General features: G+C 43.3%; 1 protein-coding gene across 2 annotated transcripts in view; it reads left to right on the top strand.

The window, feature by feature from the left end:
- lrrc73 (leucine rich repeat containing 73) overlaps nucleotides 1-22,810 on the top strand; it is a 146,945-nt gene that overhangs the window by 104,365 nt on the left and 19,770 nt on the right. The window contains exons 4-5 of one of the 2 annotated variants that reach the window (XM_080193097.1): nucleotides 3,677-3,777; nucleotides 21,780-21,969. In XM_080193097.1, the coding sequence (XP_080049223.1) occupies nucleotides 3,677-3,777; nucleotides 21,780-21,969 (291 nt within the window). The remainder of the gene's footprint in view (nucleotides 1-3,676; nucleotides 3,778-21,779; nucleotides 21,970-22,810) is intronic. The other variant, XM_080193098.1, reaches the window with a different exon arrangement.

Genomic DNA, 22,810 nt, shown 5'->3' with positions numbered 1-22,810 from the left:
TCTGACGTGATGTCACACCAACATGAATCACTACTACTCTATTAAAGTGTAGTTCAGGCACAGCAGTAGCAAGAGAGAGCAAGGTGGTGGGTACCACTGAGCGCCAATCCCTAGGGTATAGTGGGACTGTCAGCCGCTGCCATGGTGAGGGAATGGGATGGAGGGTGGGGCTTGCATGGGTGCCAGGGTTTGGAGGGAAGTGGGGTTCATTCCAGTCTGGGAGCGTTCAGGTTGCAGGTTGCAACTGGCTTGTGGCTTGTGTTTTGTGTATTCCCCCGGCCAATGAATGACCCTTGAGGGGTGACATATGTGGTTGAGTCCCAGTCCAACTAATGTTGTTGGGGTTACCCTGCCGTTTGCCTGCTGGAGAGGTCTGTGCTTTCTGCTGACATTTTATCCCAGGGCCCTACTAATAGGAATAAGAACTAGGTTTGGCAGCTGTCACCCCAATCAAACCTTGGCACGCTTAACTGGTCAGGAGTCAGGATGTGGTCATCCAAACCCAAGTGGGCTCAGAGGACGGTGGAGATGGACACTGAAGGTGTACAAAACCCCCATATCTTTCAGTGGGTTGCTGGACACAATGTGCCGCTGCAGACAGCATCCTCATGAACTTAGCAGTTTGTGGGTCAGGGCACCCACTCCCCTTGATGGTGAAAGTTACAGCGATCCTCAACTTCCTTCCAGGCCTCCAGTGGAGATCTCTGTGACATTTCCCAGTCCTCTGCACACAAGTGTATCCATGAGGTGACAGATTATATGCTCAGGAAAGCAATTACATCCACTTTGACATGGGACGGTCCCACGGAAGCCTGGGCTGCAGGCTTCGCTGCCATCACCAGGATACTCCGTCTGCAGGGTTCTATAGATGGCACACACTTGCTTTTCAAGTCCCATACGATCAAGGAATTTCCTTCATTAATAGGAAGGGGTTTCATTCCCTTAAAGTTCAGATAGTGTGTAACCACCGGGTGAACATCATGCAAATGTATGTGCGGCCCTAAGGAGTATGCACCATAGCTTCATATTGCGTAGCTTGGACATCCTGGGCTCTTCAAGGACCATTCCAGGCTGCAGGGATGGCTCATAGGGGACGAAAGCTACCACATGTGTTATGCCTGATGACACTGGTGCGGAGGCAGAGACTGAGGCAGAGACCCACTACTATGAAGTCCAACTATCACCTGGTCCGTCATCCAGCACTCCATTGGGTCCCTGAAAATGTGGGTCTGCAGCCTGGACCACTCGAGTGGGGCTTTCTATTACAGCCCACTGACAGTCTCCTGTATTGTGGTGTCTGTTGCATGCTCCACAACCTGGCGTTGCAGCAGGGAAACATCCTGGCTGAATGGCTTATTCCTGTTCCTTGTTCATTTGTTCGTATAAGGTTTGCCCTTGCAGGTGGATGTGAAAGATCATAGAATCCCATAGAATCACAGAGTCCCTGCAATGCAGAAGAAGACCATTCGGCCATCAAGTCTGTACCAACTACAATCCCACCCAAATCTTATTCCCATAACCCCTCATATTCACCCCTTATAATCACCCTGATACTAAGGGGCAATTTAGCATGGCCAATCAACCTAACATCTTCACTCTGTGGGAGGAAACCAGACCACCCAGAGGAAACCAACACAGGGAGAATGTGCAAACTCCACAGTCATCTGAGGCCAGAATTGAACTTGGGTCCTGTGCTGATGCTGTGAGGCAGCAGTGCTAACAACCGTGCCACCAGGTAAATTCAAAGGTACTGCTTTGAAGAAAAACAACAAAGAAATCCCTGGTGTCCTGACTAATATTTATTCCCCAAGCAGCATCTCAAAAAGCAGATGAATTTTTCAACATCACATCACCGACTGTGGCATCTTATGATATGCAAATTAACTGCAGTCTTTCTGTCTAGGCCAACCCCTATCCCTTCATGGCCTGTCCAAAATCTAAAAAGCAACTCCTCCTATGTGATAATTCCATTCTGCACTCCTGCTCCATTTTCACACATTTTGTGAGGGGACTCATTCCCCTCCTATGCCTCCCTCCATATAAACTATCCATATTTAATTCTCACTTTTCCTAACTACACTGATGTTTATTAATATATCATTGATATCTGATATTTACTGAACCATAAATTCAGAAATTAATAAATAGCTCACTAAGATTGGGTTTCAACTACTTTGGTCCAGTCTTTATAGTAGCAATGATGGTTAACCTATCAGTTTTTGCTGTTACTATTCCTCTGAAATTGCTCGCAACTTCTTAATTTATACAGGAAATCTAGAACTTGCTTCACTGATCCTATGCTTCCTCATAGGGTACACTTTTGAAGTTTCCAGATTGCAGTGGAGTTGACTGAATTGAAAAGAAGTTTCACTTTAAAACTATTAGTCTTGCTGTAAAACCCTTTGAAAATCCTTTGCTACATCAAGTACAACAGGTCTTTAACAAATACTAACTTCAAAGTATTGCCGAACAACCTCACTGAACAACTTGTTAGATATTTGTGCAATGTCAAATTTCTCCATTATGATTTTAAAAATCACTTATTGTTAAAGTAAATTAATTTTTTAAAGTTTGTTGAAGGTAATGTATAAGGATGTGGAATGATACTAATGTTTTTCTCTTTTAATTCACAGGTTTTAAGTCGGTCCGCCTTGTTGTCCAACGAGGGGCATACATGCGATGGGTCGTACAAGGGCTGCTCTTGGATGTCCGAGAGTAGCCTAGTGCTTCATGTCGTTAGTGTACGCTTAAACTGGACCAGCTGCTGGGCAACACGACAGCTCAGTGACTATCACTGTTTGCTGTGCAGACACATGGATTTGGGCCAGTGTCTGTGGGAGTTTGCACATTCTCCCTGTGCTTGCATGGGTTTTCTCCGGGTGCTCCGGTTTCCTCCCACACCCCAAAGATGTGCTATTAGGCTGATTGGAGGTAATAAGTTGTCTCTAAATTAGTTTCCCTCAATGTGGAATTCCATAAGCATAGATAAGTGTCATGGGTGGAGGGGGGACTGGTAATGTTAAAATGGTGGCACGGGCTCGTTGGGCCGAACGGCCTGTTTCCCGGGCTGTTTTTGTTCTTTGTTCTTTATTTCAGTTTCTACCTTAATCCCATGTGTGTCGCAATCATTTACTGCATTCTCTGGAGAATGTTAATGAAAAGTGAAAAATTCAGTGCATTTTACTTCCTCGTTTGTTTGTGAGAATGCATCAATGCTATTGAATTTACTAGATCATAGAATCTCTACCATGCAGAAGGTGGCCATTTAGTCTGTCAAGCCTGCACCAACTCTCCAAAAAGCATCTTATCCAGGATCACCCCCCCCCCAACCCTGCACATTTACCCCAGACATGGTGAAAATGTGCAAACTCCGCACAGACAGCCGCCCAAAGCCAGAACTGAACCCGGGTCCCTGGCACTGTGAGGCAGCAGTGCTAACCACTTTGCCATGTGCTGAATGGCTGCTCACCTACATGCTGGCACCACTGTTGCAGAATATCTGCAAACTTCCTTTGCTAGTGACAGGTTCAAACTGGGCCAAGAGATTTGGTAGATCTTTGTAGGCAGCTTTCCATCAAGACATCACTGAAACTCATCACTTCACTGCTGGCTGTAAAATCCAAACAATTGTATTTCATTCCTTGGTTGTATCCAGTTTCTGCTCTTCCTTCTGCAGGTGATCATGTTGCTGGAATGTTGGCCGTTGCTGTTGCTTCTAGTCGGACCCTGGAAGTGGTGGACCTGGAGGGAACAGGCCTCACGAATCAGTCTGCTCAGGTATACAAATACTTATGTTCATAGAAAAATAGAAACTAGAAGCAGGAGTAGACCATTCAGGCCTTTGAGCCTGCTCCACTATTCATTTTGATCATGGCTGATCATCAAATTCAGTATTCTGATCCCCAAGTCCCATATCCCTTGATCTCTTTAGCTCCAAGAGCTATATCTAATTTCTTTAAATCAAACAACATTTTAACCTCAACTACATTCAGTGGTAGTGAATTCCATACATTCATCACTCTCTGGGTGAAGAAATTTCTCCTCACCTCAGTTCTAAAAGATTTATCCCTTATCCTCAAACTATGATCCCTAGTTCTGGACCATTGGGAACATTCTTTCTGAATCTAACCTGTCTAACCTGTCTATATAGAATTTTATAAGTTTCTATGAGATCCTTTCTCACTCTTCTAAATTCCAGTGAATATAATCTTAACCGACATAGATTTTCCTCTTATGACAAAACTGCTATCCCAGGAATCAGCCTTGTAGACCTTTGCTGTACTCCCTCTATAGCAAGGACACCCTCAGATAAGGACACCAAAACTGCACACAATACTCCAGGTATGGCCTCACCAATGCCCTATACAATTGCAGTAAACATCCCTATCCCTGTACTCAAATCCTCTCGCAATGAAGGCCAACATACCCAGTTGACCTCTTTACAGCCTGCTGTACCTGCGTGCCTACTTTCAGCAACTGATACATAAGAACTCCAAGGTCTCGTTGCATATCCACCTCTTTCAATTTACACCCATTCAAGTAATAATCTGTCTTCTATTGCTATCAATGTGAACAACCTCACATTTGTCCACATTATACTGCGTTTGTTATGCAGATGCCCACACAGTCAGCCTGTCCAACTCATGCTGAAGCTTTGTTGCATCCTCGTCACAGCTCACCTTCCCACCCAGCTTTGTATCATCTGCAAATTTGAAGATAATATATTCAGTTTCCCTTTTCCAAATCATTAATATATAACGTAAACAGTTGCGGTCCGAGCACAGATCCCTGTGGAACCCCACTAATCACTGACTGCCAATCAAAAAAGGACCCACTTCTGCCATCTCTTTGCTACCCATCTGCTAACCAACTTTCTATCCACCTCAAGACATTATCTCCAATCCCATGTGCTTTAACGTTACATAGTAGTCTGTTATGTGAGACCTTGTCAAAAGCCTTCTGAAAGTCTAACTAAATCAGAGCTACTCGTTCTTGGTTAACACTGCTAGTGACATCAAATTCCAATAGATTCATCAAGCATGATTTCCTTAATTTCCCCAAAACCATTTCTCTACTAATACTGATTTCCTTCAGCTCCTCACTAAAATTTGTTCCCCTTAGCGCTTCTGGCACATTATTCATTCTTCCTTTATGGAGATTGAAGCAAAGTAGAGATATAATTCCTCAGCCATTTCTTTATTCCCCGTTATGAATTCCCCGTTTCTGACTGTAAGGGCCCTACATTTGTTTTTGTCAATCTTTTTCTCTTTTCATATTGATAGAAGCTTCTATAGTCTGTTTCTATGTTCCTTGCTAGCTTACTTCAGTACTCCATTTTCCCCTTCTTGATCAATCCCTTGGTCCTCCATTGCTGAATTTTAAACAGCCCCCCATTCTCAAGCCATTCAATAATTTTGTATCAAAATACAAAGAAGCTGATTGTCCAGTTTGTCCTGTTTACTGTGTATAGAAAAAGAGTGAAGGACCATTAGCGTAAGATTTTTACATGTTGCCCTTTTTCCAATGGACAAATGGAGAACTGTCAGAATACCTCATCTGAGGCAGGTGGGAGTTTGCAAATGATGCACGTGGTGCACAACAGTATCTTTATTACTACAATGGTTATAATCCACTTTGAATTTTCAGGATATCAATGGCCATTCTCAGCAGTAAAGTATATTTGGATGATTCATTCAACATTTCTGGACCATTTCTTAAAACAAATCAGCCAGCAATTAAGCTGCCATGAATCTTGGCCAAATATATTTTTTGCCCCTTGTATATTTACTGGAATAAATGGATTGCCCAGTAAGAGTTCCCACATTTAAGGTGCTTGGAATGAGAAAAGAAACTGCCACAATGATATCTAAGGGATGTCGTGTGCCTACAGTAAGGATCACAGGGAGAAGAGACTGGAGTGTGTTAGAGGCTGATTGTGAAGTTGGGTATTTGGTCCATGTACCTCTAGTACATCCAGGATTGCAATGGGATCTTGATCAATTGGGCCAGTGAGATGATGTATGGCAGATGGAGCTTAATTTAGATAAATGCAAGGTAATGCATTTTGGTAGACCGAACCAGGGCAGCACTTACTCAGTTAACGGTTGGGCGTTAGGGAGAGTTATAGAAAAAGAGATCTAGGGGTACATGTTCATAGCTCCTTGAAAGTGGAGTCACAGGTGGACAGAGTGGTGAAGAAGGCATTCAGCACGCTTGATTGGTCAGAACAATGAATACAGGAGTTGGGATATCTTGTTGAAGTTGTACAAGACATTGGTAAGGCCACACTTGGAATACTTTGGTCACCCTATTATAGATAGCATATTATTAAACTAGAAAGAGTACAGAAAAGATTTACTAGGATGCTACCGAACTTGATGGTTTGAGTTATGAGGAGAGGCTGGATAGACTGGGACTTTTTTCTCTGGAAGGTAGATGGCTTAGGGGTGACCTTATAGAGGCCCATAAAGTAATGAGGGGCATAGATCAGCTAGATAGTCAATATCTTATCCCAAAGTTAGGGAAGTCTAAAACTAGAGGGCAGAAGTTTAAGGTTAGAGGGGAGAGATACAAAAGGGTCCAGAGGGGCAATTTTTCACACAGAGGGTGGTGAGTGTCTGGAACAAGCTGCAGAGGTAGTAATAGAAGCGGGTACAATTTTGTCTTTTAAAAAGCATTTAGACATTACATGGGTAAGACGGGTGTAGCGGGATATGGGCCAAACACAGGCAATTGGGACTAGCTTAGTTAGAAAGGATAGCAGGACTAGAGGGCACAGCCTCAAGATAAGTGGGGGGGCAGTTTAGATCAGAGTTGAGGAGGAACTTCTTCACTCAAAGGGTGGCGAATCTCTGGAATTCTCTGCCCGTTGAAGTGGTGGAGGCTACCTCGCTAAATATATTTAAGTCATGGGTAAGTAGGTTTTTGACAGACAAGGGAATTAAGGGTTATGGGGAGGAAGCCAGAAAGTGGAACTGATGCACTTCAGATCAGCCATGATCTTATTGAATGGCGGGGCAGGCTCGAGGGACTAGATGGCCTACTCCTGCTCCTATTTCTTATGTTCTTATGTTCTTATTTATGCTTAGTGGTTAAAAAAAGGGGCGGCATGAACAAGTTGGGCCAAAGGGCCTGTTTCCATGCTGTAAACCTCCATGACTCTAGCAGTTCTTGAAGGCACAAATCGTACTCCAGACATAGGGGAAACTAGATACAAAAGTGAAAGTTTGAAGAGCGGTAGGAGTGAGTCTGTGGGTTCAAAGCACCCTAAAGAAAATCAAAGTGTGATGTCACCGGAAAGAAGATTAGTGATAGATTGGCGAGCATTTTCTCTTTATCTCTTGTCTATGCTGGAGTATTAATCAGGACAACTGTGCTAAATATTTTTAAGACGCGGGTTGATGGGTTTTTGATAAGAGAGGGGATTAAGGGTTATGGGGAGAGGGCGGGAATGTGGAACTGAGCCACGACAGATCAGCCATGATCTTATTGAATGGCGGGGCAGGCTCGAAGGGCTAGATGGCCTACTCCTGCTCCTATTTCTTATGTTCTTATGTTCTTAGGACAAGTTCATGGAATGTTTTTGAGACGCATTTGTAGAGCAACATATTCTGTAATCAACGAGGGAATAGGCTATTAGGAACATAGGAACTAGGAGCAGACGTAGGCAAATTTAGCCCTTCAATCAGATCATGGCTGATCTCTCCCTAGTCTCAAATCTAACTCCCTGCTGTTCCCCATATCCCCTTATCCCTTTTTTTAACTTAGAAATATAACTATCTCCTCCTTGAAACCATTCAACAACTAGACTCCACCCTGCTATGGGGCAGTGAGTTCAACAAATTCACCACCCTCTGCAATAAGTAGTTCCTTCTCATCTCTGTTAAATCTACTGCCTCTCAACCTATAGCTGTAACCTCTTGTTCTAGATTGCCCCATAAGAGGAAACATTTGGCTTACATTTACTTTATCAATTCCTTTTAAAATTTTATATACCTTAATCGGATCCCACTCATTTCAACCTCCAGGGAGTATAAATCCAAATTGTTGCACTGGTTTCCTCCCACAGTCCAAAGATATGTGGGTTAGGTTGACTGGCCATGCTAAATTGACCCTAGTGTCAGGGGGATTAGCAGTTTAAATATGTGGGGTTACAGGATAGGGCCTGGGTGGTTTTATGGTTGGTGCAGACTTGATGGGCCAAAAGGCCTCCTTCTGCACTGTAGGGATTCTATGTTCTATGAACCATTTCATCCCCAGAATCAATCTGGTGAGCCTCCTCTGAACTGCTTCCAATGCCCCTACGTCCTACGTCCTTTCTCAAATAAGGAGACACAGGAAAAAAACTGGACGCAGTGCTCCAGATGTGGTCTCACCAATACCCTATAGAATTGCGACAACACTACGCTACTCTTATACTCCAGTCCCTTTGTAATAAATGCCAACATCCCGTTTGCCTTTTTTATTACATGCTGAACCTACATACCAATTTTCTGCAATTCATCAACATAGACACCCAGATCCTTCTGCCCAGACACATTTTGAATCTGCTTTCCATTTAGGTAATAATTTGCCTTTCTATTTTTTCTGCCAAAATGGATAGCTTCACACTTACCAAATTAAATACTGTCCGCAAAATCTTGGCTCATTCTCCTAGTCTATCTATGTTCTTCTGTAAAATCTTTATATCCTATCCACTGTCTGCTTTCCTCTCTATTTTAGTATATCTCTAAATTTTGCTACGTTACACTCTGTTATGCTTGCAGATCATTTATATAGATTGTAAACAATTGAGGCCCAAGAACTGACCCCTGCAGCACTCCACGAGTTACATTTTGCCAGCCAGAGAAGGACCCATTTTTTCCAATCCTCTGCTTTCTTTCAGTTAGCCAATCTTCAGTCCATCCTGGTACTCTTATCACCAATCCCCTGTGATCACACCTTCTGGATCAGTCTTTTTTTAATGTGGCACCTTGTCAAACTCCTTCTGGAAGTCCAGTTATATCACATCCATAAGTTCGCCACTATCTATCCTGCTGGTTATGCCCTCAAAGAACTCAAGCAAGTTTGTCAAGCATCACTTACATTTTATAAGAACATAAGAAATAGAAGCAGGAGTAGGCCATCTAGCTCTTCGAACCTGTCCCGCCATTGAATAAGATCATGGCTGATCTGAAGTGGATCAGTTCCTCTTTCCCGCTTTCTCCCCATAACCCTTAATTCCCTTATCTATCAAAAACCTATCTACCCGTGACTTAAATATATTCAGCGAGGTAGCCTCCACCACTTCAACGGGCAGAGAATTCCAGAGATTCACCACCCTTTGAGTGAAGAAGTTCCTCCTCAACTCTGACCTAAACTGCACCCCCCTTATTTTGAGGCTGTGCCCTCTAGTCCTGCTATCCTTTCTAAGCGGGAAGAATCTCTCCACCTCTACCCTATCTATCCCCTTCATTATCTTATATGTCTCTATAAGATCCCCCCTCAGCCTTCTAAACTCCAACGAGTACAGACCCAGTCTATTCAATCTCTCTTCATAGGCTACCCCCCTCATCTCCAGTATCAGCCTAGTGAACCTCCTCTGCACTCCCTCCAAGGCCAGTGTATCCTTCCGCAAGTACGGCGACCAAAACTGCACACAGTACTCCAGCTGCGGCCTCACCAGTACCCTGTACAGTTGCAGCAAGACCTCCCTGCTTTTATATTCTATCCCCCTCGCTATAAAGGCCAACATTCCATTCGCCTTCTTGATCACCTGCTGCACCTGCAGACTGGGTTTTTGAGATTCTTGCACAAGGACCCCCAGCTCCCTCTGCACCGTAGCATGCTGCAGCTTTTCGCCTTTTAAATAATAATCTCTCCTACTATTATTTCTACCAAAGTGGATAACCTCACATTTGCTAACATTATACTCCATCTGCCGGGTCCTCGCCCACTCACTCAGCCTATCCAGACCTCTCTGCAGACTTTCCGCACCCTCCATGCAATTTGCTTTTCCACTCATCTTCGTGTCATCAGCAAATTTCATCACCCTACACTCAGCCCCCTCCTCCAGATCATCTATGTAAATGGTAAACAGTTGAGGCCCCAGCACCGATCCCTGCAGGACTCCACTAGTCACCAACTGCCAACCAGAATAGCACCCATTGATTCCAACTCTCTGCTTCCTATTAGACAATCAATCCACGATAACACCTTACCACCAATTCCGTGCACCCTAATCTTTTGCAGCAACCTTTTGTGAGGCACCTTATCGACCGCCTTTTGGAAATCCAAAAACACCACATCCACTGGTTCCCCTCTGTCTACCGCACTGGTCACATCCTCATAGAAAGCCAATAAATTCGTTAAACACAAGTTCCCCTTAATGAATCCGTGCTGCGTCTGCTTGATCAAACCATTCTTTCCTAGGTGCCTCGCTATTTCTTCTTTGATAACGGATTCTTGCATTTTTCCAACTACAGACGTTAAACTAACCAGCCTATAATTCCCTGCCTTTTGTAAACAGCAGCGTAACATTAGCCATTTTCCAATATTCCGGCACTTCCCCGGAGTCCAGCGAATTTTGATAAATAATTACTAAGGCATCAGCTATCACCTCTGCCATTTCTTTCAGAACCCTGGGATGCGTTCCATCCGGTCCCGGGGACTTGTCTACCTTCAGTCCCATTAGTCTATCAAGTAGTACCTCTCTAGTGACAGTAATTGCATTAAGGACCTCATCTCCTACCATCCTTCTATCTTTAATATCCGGCAAACTATTTGTGTCCTCCTCCATGAAGACCGACACAAAAAACTTATTTAAAGCCTCAGCCATTTCCTCATCGCCCACCGCTAAATCCACCCCCCCCTCCTCATCCTCCAAGGGCCCAACATTCACTGTAGCCAGTCTCTTCTTCTTTATATATTTGTAAAAACTTTTACTGTCATTTTTTATATTTAGAGCTAGTTTAGCTTCATACTGTATCTTTCCTTTCGTTCTCACCTTCTTAGTCATTCTTTGTTTTTTAAATCTTTCTCAATCTTCTAAACGCCCACTATTTTTAGCCGCTCTGAATGCATCAGCTTTTAATTTAATACTCTCCTTTCATAAACCATATTGTCAATGGTGGATTGATCTTTGGCTTTCCAAATGCTCATTCATCTCCTCCTTAATGATTGATTCCAGCAACTTACCCACCACAGATGTCAAGCTAACTGACCTATTGTTTCTTACTTTTTGCCTTTTTGAACAGGGGCTTCACATTAGCATGTTTCCAATCCACCTGCACCTTACCAGAATCCAAGAAATTTTGAAATATCACAACCAATGCATCTACTATCTCTGCTGCCACCTCCTTTAATACCCTAGGGTGCAGGCCATCAGGTCCCAGAGGTTTATCTGCCTTTAATCTCATTAGCTTATTCAACACCAAGTTCCTCTGCATTATCTACAGTTTTTGGAAAATGTTCATTATTCCCTACCAGGAAAACAGAGGCAAAATATTGGTTTGGTGCCTTAGCCATCTGTGTATCCCATTAATACCTCACCAATATTGTTCTCTAAAGGGCCAACATTTATTTTAGCTATTCTTTTCCTCTTTATATAGTTGTAGTAGCTTTTGGTATCTGTGTTTATGTTTTCTGCTAGTTTCCTTTCATAGTTCATATTAGGTGTTTTGATTTTAGTAGATTTTGTTGAACCTTAAAGTTCTCCCGATCCTCCCGCTTGCCGTTAGCTTTTGTAGTTTGGTATACCCTAGCTTTTGCCTTTATATCCTCTTTGAATTCCTTGTGTCAGCATGGAATGTGTTTCTTCCTTTTACAATTCCCCTTCTTCTCAGAAATATACTTTAATTGAGAGGTATTCAGTATTTCCCTGAGCATCCGCCATTGTTCCTCAACTGTCCTTTCCTCAATTATTTGTGCCCAATTTATTTGGGCCAACTCTTTCCTCAGGCCTGTATAATCATCTCTGCCCAACTCTAAAACTTTAGTATGATTCTCTGTCTTCTCTCGCTCAATCTGAATCTGAAATTCTAGTATGCTGTGATCACTCTTTCCAAGAGGATCTTTAACAACAAGACTATTTATCAACTCTTCAGTAAACCAAAATACTGCAGATGCTGAAAATCTGAAATAACTACAGAAAAGCTTGGAAAAGCAAGCAGCTCTGGCAGAGTCTGTGGAGAGAGAAACAGAGTTAATCTTTTGAATCTGGATGGATCTTTTTGAAAAAATAGGTAATTGATAGTAGATCAGTTGTTATCTTTAAATCTGAGATAGATAAATTTTTGTTAAGCAAAGAATTAAGGGAAATAGACCAAAGGCAGCTATGTGGAGTTAGGCCACAGATCAGCCATGATCTCATTAAATAATGAAGCAGGCTCAGTGGGCTGAATGCCCTACTCCTGTTCCTATTGTTGCCTGTGAATATTTCATAAAGGCACTTCGCCCAGTTTATTATTCAAAACACATTTATCCAGATGCCCTTATTTTAGAAGAGTACTTTATGAGACAGCCAAAGGACTGTGGTTTGAACTTAGCTTTATTAAAATGCTTGAAAGTTAAAGAAACAACTCTTACACAACAAATTAAGTTAACTGTGTCCCCCAAAACCTGGCCAATTGCCTGAAAAACACATATATACTGCCCGTTTCTGGTGACGTTGACTCGGTGTTAGATTCAATTCACTGAGCTCACGTTGACTGGTGAACTTAGGGTTTTCTAGGTCCAAAGATGGATCTCGCACACCCTCTTCCATTATTACAGTTTGTAATACACTGGCCGAGTCTCTGGCGTGGTATACCTTAAGGTGTCTGCCTTTATCCCTTACTACAAGCCCTTCTGGAGCGTTCTCTGGCTCTCAGCCAATGGGATGACAGAGTAGGGTCACAGTACCCAATGAGATTAGGCTAGGGCATCCAAGTTGTATGTATTTCCTTTTAAGTTTTTTTTAAGTTTAAATTTATTTATTAATGTCACAAGTAGAATTACATTAACACTGCAGTGAAGTTATTGTGAAAATCCCCTCATTGCCACACTCCAGCACCTCTTCAGGTACACTGAGGGAGTATTTTTTTTTTGCATGGCCAATGCACCTAACCAGCACATCTTTTAGACTGAGGGAGGAAACCAGAACACCCGGATGAAATCCACACTGACACGGGGAGAATGTGCGCTCCGCAGAGACAGTAACCCAAGGTGGGAATCAAACCCGGGTCTCTAGCACTGTGAGGCAGCAGGACTAACCACTATTCCACCGTGAATAAGAAATCGGACCTCAAAGGTAGTGATCTCAGGATTACTACCGGTGCCATGTGCTGGTCAGAGTAGAAATGACAGGATATATCAGATAGATACGTAGCTGAAGAGATGGTGTCGGGGGAGGATTTCAGATTCCTGGGGCATTGGACTAATTCTGGGGGAGGTGGAACCTGTACAAATTGGACACCTGGGCAGGACTGGGACTGATGTTCTAGATGGAGTGTTTGATTAAGCAGTTGGTGAGGGTTTAAACTAATATGCCAAGCTGATGGGAACCTATGTAAGGAGTCTGAGAAGGAGGGAGCAAGGACAAAATGTGAGAGAAGGTTCCAACTACATCAAAAATCAGGAAAAATGGTAAAAAGGAGAACTCAAGAGATGTTATTAATAGAAGTGTTAGAATTCAAAAAGAAGGTACAATAACTGGCATAAGGACACTTTATCTGAATGCCTGTAGCATTTGAAACAAGGTAATGAGTTGATGGCACAAATCATTGCAAATGAGTATGATTTGGTGGCCATTACAGAGACATAGTTGCATGGTAATGACTGAGAGTTACATATCCAAGGGTATCAGACTGTTTGGAGGGACTGACTGGAAGGTAAGGAAGTTGATATAGCTCTGATATTTAAGGATGACATCAGGGCAGTAGTGAGAAACGATATAGGTTCTATGGAAAAAAAGATTGAATCCATTTGGGTGGAAATTAGAAGAAGTAAGGAGAAAAAGTCACTGATAGGCAAAGTCTACATTCCACCAAATAATAACATCACAGTGCAGCAAGAAATAAACAAAGAAATAACTGATGCATGTAAAAATGGTAGAGCAATTATCATGGGGGATTTTAATCTATATATTAATTGGTCAAACCAGGTCAGTCAAGGCAGCCTTGAGGAAGAGTTCATAGAATGTATCCGCGATAGCTTCCTTGAACCGTACATAATGGAATCTACAAGGGAGCAAACTATCCTAGATCTGGTCCTGTGTAATGAGACAGGAAAAATTAATGATCTTATCTTACAGTTAGGGATCCTTGTGATCACAGTATGATTGAATTTAAAGTACAGGTGGAGTGTGAGAAAGTAAAATCCAATACCAGTGTCTTGTGATTGAACAAAGGAGACTACAAAGGGATGAGGGAGGCGTTGGCTAAGATAGACTAGGAGCAAAAACTTTATGATGGGACAATCGAGGAACAGTGGAGGACTTTCAAAGCTACCTTTCACAGTGCTCAGCAAAAGTATATACCGTGATAAGGAAGGACTGTAGAAAAAGAGATAATCAGCTATGGATATCTAAGGAAATAAAAGAGGGTATCAAATTGAAAGAAAAGGCATACAAAGTGACAAATTTTGGTAGGAAACTAAAGGATTGGGAAATCTTTAAAGGTGAATAGAAAGCCACAAAGAAAGCTATAAAGAAAAGTAAGATGGATTATGAGAGTAAACTAGCTCAGAATATAAAAACAGATAGCAGAAGTTTCTACAAATATATAAAACGAAAAAGAGTGACTAAAATAAACATTGGTCCTTAGAGGATGAGAAATAATGGAAATAAGAAAATGGCTGAGGCATTGAACAGGTATTTTGTGTCAGTCTTCACAGTGGAAGACACAAATAACATGCCAAAAATTGATGACAGAAAGGCTATGAGGACCTAGAAACTATCATTATCATGAAAGAGGTAGTGTTGGGCAAGCTAATGGGACTAAAGGTAGACAAGTCCCCTGGTCCTGATGGATTGCATCCCAGCGTACTAGGGGGAATTTACCAAAATTCGTTATACTCTGGGGTGGTTCCTGCAGATTGGAAAACAGCAAATGTGACACCACTGTTTAAAAAAGGAGGTAGACAAAAGGCGGGTAACTATAGGTGGTTAGCTTAACTTCTGTAGTAGGGAAAATGCTTGAATCTATCATCAAGGAAGAAATAGCAAGACATCTGAATATAAATTGTCCCATTGATAAGATGCAGCATGGATTCATGAAAGGCAGGTCATGTTTGATTAATTTGGTGGAATTCTTTAAGAACATTACATGCACAGTGGACGATGGGGAACCTGTGGATGCAGTGTATCTGGATTTTCAGAAGGCATTTGACAAGGTGCTGCACCAAAGACTGTTGCATAAGATAAAGGTGCACAGTGTTATGGGTAATGTATTAGCATGATTAACTAACAGAAAGCAAAGAGTGGGGGAAATGGGTGGTTTTCTGGTTGGCGATCAGTGACTAGTGGTGTGCCTCAGGGATCAGTGTTGGGACCACAACTGTTTACAATTTACATAGATGATTTGAGTTGGGGACCAAGTATATTGCATCAAAATTTGTTGATGACACTAAGATGAGTGGCAGAGCAAAGTGTGCAGACGAAGCTGAAAGTCTGCAAAGGGATATAGATGGCCTAAGTGAGTGGGCGAGGATCTGCCAGAGGAGTACAATGTTGGTAAATGTGAGGTCATCCATTTTGGTAGGAATAACAGCAAAATGGACTATTATTTAAATAGTAAAATTTGCAGCATGCTGCTATGCAGAGGGACCTTGGTGTCCTTGTGCAGGAATCACAAGGAGCTGGTTTGCAGGTGCAGCAGGTAATTAAGAAAGCAAATGGAATTTTGTTCTTCATTGCTAAACAGATGGAGTTTAAAAACAGAGAGGTTATGTTGCAGCTGTATATGGTGTAGGTGAGTTCACACCTGGAGTACTATATACGGTTTTGGTCTCTTAGCTTTTGGTCTCCTTGGCTTTTGGACTAGATGGAATTGAGGTTCATAAGGAGGAGGTGTTAACAATTCTAGAAAGTGTGAAAATAGATAAGTCCCCTGGGCCAGATGGGATTTATCCTAGGATTCTCTGGGAGGCTAGGGAGGAGATTGCAGAGCCTTTGGCTTTGATCTTTATGTCATCATTGTCTACAGGTATAGTGCCAGAAGACTGGAGGATAGCAAATGTTGTCCCATTGTTCAAGAAGGGGAGTAGAAACCATCCTGGAAATTATAGACCGATGAGCCTCACTTCTGTGGTGGGCAAAGTTTTGGAAATGATTATAAGAGATAGGATTTATAATCATCTAGAGAGAATTAATTTGCTTAGGGATAGTCAACACGGTTTTGTGAAGGGTAGGTCGTACCTCACAAACCTTATTGAGTTCTTTGAGAAGGTGACCAAAGAGGTGGATGAGGATAAAAGAGTTGATATGGTGTATATGGATTTCAGTAAAGCGTTTGATAAGGTTCCCCATGGTAAGCTACTGCAGAAAATACGGTTGCATGGGATTGAGGGTAATTTAGCGGTTTGGATCAGGAATTGGCGAGCTGAAAGAAGACAGAGGGTGGTAGTTGATGGGAAATATTCAACCTGGATTTCAGTTACAAGTGGTGTGCCTCAGGCATCTGTTTTGGGGCCACTGTTGTTTGTCATTTTTATAAATGACCTAGATGAGGGTGTAGAAGGATGGGTTAGTAAATTTGTGGAAGACACTAAAGTCACAGGAGTTGTGGACCGTGAGGATGGATGTTACAGTTTGCAGAGGGACATAGATAAGTTGCAGAGCTGGGCTGAGAGGTGGCAAATGGAGTTTAATGCAGAAAAGTGTGAGGTGATTCACTTTGGAAGGAGTAACAGGATGATAGCGTATTGGGCTAATGGAAAGACTCTTGGTAGTGTGGATGAGCAGAGAGATCTCGGTGTCCATGTGCATAGATCCCTGAAAGTTGGCACCCAGGTTGATAGGGTTGTTAAGAAGGCATACGGTGTGTTAGCTTTTATTGGTAGAGGAATTGAGTTTCGGAACCGTGAGATCATGTTACAGCTGTACAAAACTCTGGTGCGGCCGCACTTGGAGTGTTGCGTACAGTTCTGGTCACCGCATTATAGAAAAGATGTTGGAAGTATTGGAAAGGGTGCAGAGGAGATTTACCAGGATGTTGCCTGGTATGGTGGGAAGGTCTTATGAGGAAAGGCTGAGGGACTTGAGGTTGCTTTCGTTCGAGAGAAGAAGGTTAAGAGGTGACTTAATTGAAGCATACAAGATGATCAGAGGATTGGATAGGGTAGACAGTGATTGCCTTTTTCCTCAGATGGTGATGGCTAACACAAGGGGGCATAGCTTTAAATTGAGGGGTGGGAGTTATAGGACAAATGTCAGAGGTAGGTTCTTTACTCAGAGTAGTAAGGGCGTGGAATGCCTTGCCTGCAGCAGTAGTGGACTCACCAACTTTAAGAGCATTGGATAGACATATGATAGAAATTACTGGGGCCTTGAGAGAAATCTTTGTATCCTCACTGGCTACAGGGAAGGTCATGATGTGGAGATGCTGGCGTTGGATTGGGGTAAACACAGTAAGAAGTCTCACAGCGCCAGGTTAAAGTCCAACAGGTTTATTTGATAGTAAACACCACAAGCTTTAGGAACGCTGTTCCTTCGTCAGGTGAGTGGAAAGTTCTGCTCACAAACAGGGCATATAAAGGCACACACAGTTTACTGATAATAATAGATTGGAATGCGAGTCTTTACAACTAAACTGCTATTCAAGTCTTAAAGGTATAGACAATGTGAGTGGAGTTAGCATTAAGCATAGGTTAAAGAGATGTGTATAGCCTCCAGACAGGACAGTTAGTGAGACGTTGTAAGTTCAGGCAAGTCACGGGGGTTACAGATAGTGTGACATGAATCCACGATCCCAGTTGAGGCCGTCCTCATGTATGGAACTTGGCTATCAGTTTCTGCTCAGTGACTCTGCGCTGTCGTGTGTCATGAAGGCCAATTTGGTGAACATTTACCCTAAGATCAGAGGCCGAATGCCCGTGACCACTGAAGTGTTCGCCAATAGGAAGGGAACAGTCTTGCCTGGTGATTGTCGAGAGGTGTTCATTCATCCTTTGTCATAGCATCTGCATGGTCTCCCCAATGTACCATGCTTCAGGACATCCTTTCCTGCAGCGTATCAGGTAGACAACTTTGGCTGAGTCGCAAGAGTATGTGCCTTTACCTGGTGGATGGTGTTCTCACATGAAATGATGGCATCCATGTCAATGATCCGGCATATCTTGCAGAGTTTGCTGTGGCAGGGTTGTGTGGTGTCATGGTCACTGTTCTCCTGAAGGCTGGGTAGTTTGCTGCGACAATGGTCTGTTTGAGGTTGTGCAGTTGTTTGAAGGCAAGAAGTGAGGGTGTCGGGATGGCCCTGGCGAGATGTTTGTCTTCATCAATGACATGTTGAAGACTCCGAAGAAAATGTTGTAGCTTCTCTGCTCCGGGGAAGTACTAGACAACGACAACAGTAGAAAACAGCACCTCCGCAGGGAAGTCCATTGTCAACTTGTCGCACTATACACTTCAACCAGATGAAGTCGAAGTTCTCTGCCGAGAATTTCTGCCCCACCACTAAAATGGACCCATCAGTCTCGCAGCGGACACAGAGGAATTCATCAGGCGAGTGAAGCTGCGGGAGTTCTTCCACAAACCCCAAGAGGCCAACAGCGAACACAATGAGACAGCCAATGAACCGGAACAGCCGACAGAGAGATCCACAGTGCGGCAACCAAAGAGGAAAGAGTCCAATTGGACTCCTCCGGAAGGCCGCTGCCCTCAACTTGACATGTATGCCCAAGCCATCAGGAGGTGCGTCAACACCAGTTTCATCAACCGCGCTCACAAGACAGCCCCGAACATCAGCCAAGCACAACGCAACGCCATCCACGCTCTCAAGACCAATCGCAACATTGTCATCAAACCAGCAGACAAAGGAGGGGCCATCATCATACTGAACAGAATGGATTACTGCAAAGAAGTGTACCGACAACTGAACAATGAGGAAAACTACAAACAGTTACCCGCAGATCTGACCAAAGAACACACCCGTCAACTCAACACTCTGATCAAGACCTTTAATCCGGACCTTCAGAGCACCCTCCGTACTCTCATCCCATGTACTCCCCACGTTGGAGATCTCTACTGCCTCCCAAAGATTCACAAGGCAAACACACCTGGCCGTCCCATCATATCGGGCAATGGGACCCTGTGCGAGAGCCTATCCGGCTATGTCAAGGGCAACCTATTGAACAAAGAACCCCCAGCTTTTGCCGCAACATTACGGACTTCCTTCAGCACACGTGGAGCAGTTGAACCAGGGGCGCTCCTCGTCACAATGGATATTTCGGCGCTCTACACCAGCATCCCCCACGACAATGGCATTGCTGCAACTGCCTCGATACTCAACGCTGACAACTGCCAGTTTCCAAATGCAATTTTGCAACTCATCCGCTTCACCCTGGACCACAATGTCTTCACCTTCAACAAACAGTCATCCTCCTACACTGCAGGGAAATAAGTCCCAGCCAATCCAGCCTCTCCTTATAATTCAAACTTTCAGTTCTTGTAAATCTTTTTTGCACCCTTCCAATTTAATAACATCCGTCCTACAGCGGGGCAACCAGAATTGTACGCAGTCCTCTAAATGTGGCCTTACCAATACCTTCCTTATACACCTATAACTGTGTGCCCAAATTCCCCTCCCACTCAATTTTCAAGTTTACTGATGAGAAGTGAAGTAAAGTTTATTGATTAGTCACAAGTCGACTTACATTAACACTGCATTGTAGTGGGCTGGATTTCAAAGAATGATGACACAGAGTAAAGGAATGAGATAGAGAATCTGGTGAACTATTGCAGTGACAACAATCTCTCGTTCAATGTCAGCAAAACAAAGGAGATTGTCATTGACTTCAGGAAGCGTAGAAGAGAACATGCTCCTGTCTACATCAATGGGGACGAAGTAGAAAGGGTCGAGAGCTTCAAGTTTTTAGGTGTCCAGATCACCAAAAACCTGTCCTGGTTCCCTCCATGCCGACACTATTATTAAGAAAGCCCACCAATGCCTCTACTTTCTCAGAAGACTAAGGAATTTTGGCATGATCACTACGACTCTCACTAACTTTTATAAACGCACCACAGAAAGCATTCTTTCTGGTTGTATCACAGCTTGGTTTGGCTCCTGCTCTGCTCAAGACCACAAGAAACTACAAAATGTTGTGAATGTAGCCCAATCCATCATGCAAACCAGCCTCCCATCCATTCACTCTGTCTACACTTCCTGCTGCCTCAGCAAAGCAGCCGGCATAATTAAGGACCCCACACACCGTGGACAATCTCCCTTCCACCTTCTTCTTTCGGGAAAAAGATCTGGCAAGCCAAATTTGTATCCAATTGGCTAGCTGTCCCCGGATCCCATGTGATCTAACCTTATGAAACAGTCTTCCATGCGGTGCTGTGTTGAAGATCTTAATAAGTCCATGTAAACAATGTCAACCACACTGCCCTCATCTATTATTTTAGTCACCCTTTCAAAAAACTATCAAATATGTCAGGCACAACTTCCCACACACAAAGCCATGCTGACTATCATTAATCAGTCCTTGTCTTTTCAATTGCATGGAGATCCTGTCTCTCAGAATCCCTTACAACAACTTACTGACTGTTGATGTTAGGCTCACCAGTCTGTAGTTCCCTGGCTTTTCCCTGCCGCCTTTTTTAAATAACAGCACAACATTTGCCTTCCGTCACCTTACCCGTAGCTATCAATGATATAAATATCTCCACTAGGGCCATGCAATTTCTTCCCTAACTTCCCACAATGGTCTGGGATATACTTAATCAGGTCCTGGGAATTTACCAACCCTTATGCATTTTAAGACCTCCAGCGTCTCCTCTTATGTAATGTGGATGCCTTTTCAAGACATCTGGGATAGGGTGGGATCGTTGTCATTGCAGGTTCACTGGGCCCAAATGGTCTCCTTCTGTACTGTAGGAATTCTATGAAGACATTACTATTTATTTCCACAAGTTCCCTAGCTTCCATGTCTTTCTCCACGATAAAGACTGACAAGAAATATTCATTTAGAATCTCGCCCATCACTTGTGGATCTGCACATAGATGACCTCATTGATCTTTAAGGGCTCTATTTTCTCCCTAGTTATTCTTTTACCCTTAATATATTTGTAGAATCTCTTTGGAATCTCTTTCACCTCATCTGCCAAAGCTATCTCATTTCCCCTTTTTGCCCTCCTGATTTCCCTTATAAGTGTACTCTGACGCCCCTATACTCCTCAAGGGATTCACTTGCCTCCAGCTGCCTATACCTGACATATGCTTCCTTTTTATTGACCAGAGCTTCAATATCTTTCATGATCCAATGTTCCCTACTCCTGCTAGCTTTGGCCTTCACACGAACAGGAACATGGAGACCTTGAACTCTTGTTATCTCACCTTTGAAAGCCTCCCACTTGCCAGACATTCCTTTACCTGTGAACAGCCTCTCCCAAGCAACTTTTGAAAACTTCTCTCTAAGACCATCAAAATTGGCCTCGCCCAGTCTTAGCAACAGGCCAAAATCCTTTCAGCTGTAAGGCCTAGTGATACAAGCGAAAAGGTACACTGGGAAGAAATTAATAGGATTGCAAGATGAAGTTAGATACTGCCCATGATAAATTTGGGCTGATACACTATGATATTTTGTGCTTGTTCTCTCTCTCTCAGATGTTTCTGGACATGGTGGAGAATTATCCCACCTCCATGCGAACCCTCATCCTAGCAGAAAACAACATAAGTTTGGAACTACAACAGCAAATCTCAGATCTTCTCTCTGAGGGCGAGGAAGAGGAGGAAATTGAGAATGAAGGGCAAGAAAATGCAGAAAGAGAGAAGGAAATCTGGATTTCTCAGAACAGTGAGGAACTATATTTAACTTTGTCTTAATAATTGTGGGTGTTGGATTAAGATTGGACAAGTCCAACAAGCACAAGTCATTGTACTTTATGGTGTAAAACACACGAGAATGTTAACGGATATGAAATGTATACCAGTTTCTACTTTTCTCCAATCACATGGCTCCATTTTCTCATCCTTCTCTCAATTCTCCATCAATCTCTTCCCCTCTCTCATTGATCCATCATTCTGTTTCTCTCTCTCTCTGATCCTGCACTCTGTTTCATAAGAACATAAGAAATAGGAGCAGGAGTAGGCCATCTAGCCCTTCGAGCCTGCCCCGCCATTCAATAAGATCATGGCTGATCTGTCGTGGCTCAGTTCCACTTTCCCGCCCTCTCCCCATAACCCTTAATCCCCTCTCTTATCAAAAACCCATCAACCCGCTTCTTAAAAATATTTAGCGAGGCAGCCTCCACCACTTCAACGGGCAGAGAATTCCAGAGATTCACCACCCTTTGAGTGAAGAAGTTCCTCCTCAACTCCGTTCTAAACCGCCTCCCCTTTATCTTGAGGCTGTGCCCCCTAGTCCTACTGTCTTTTTTGAGCGGGAAGAGTCTCTCCACCTCTATCCTATCCATCCCATTCATCATCTTATACGTCTCAATGAGATCTCCCCTCATTCTTCTAAACTCTAACGAGTACAAGCCTAGTTTATTCAGCCTCTCCTCATAGCTCAACCCCCTCAACTCTGGCATCAGCCTAGTAAACCTCCTCTGCACTCCCTCCAGGGCCAAAATATCCTTGCGCAGGTGCGGCGCCCAAAACTGCACACAGTACTCCAGCTGCGGCCTCACCAATGC

Source organism: Carcharhinus amblyrhynchos, chromosome 7 (genome assembly GCF_965287045.1).
Source record: "Carcharhinus amblyrhynchos chromosome 7, sCarAmb.v2.hapA, whole genome shotgun sequence".
Lineage (NCBI taxonomy): Eukaryota > Metazoa > Chordata > Chondrichthyes > Carcharhiniformes > Carcharhinidae > Carcharhinus > Carcharhinus amblyrhynchos.
This window is presented reverse-complemented; position numbering and strand designations above follow the sequence as displayed.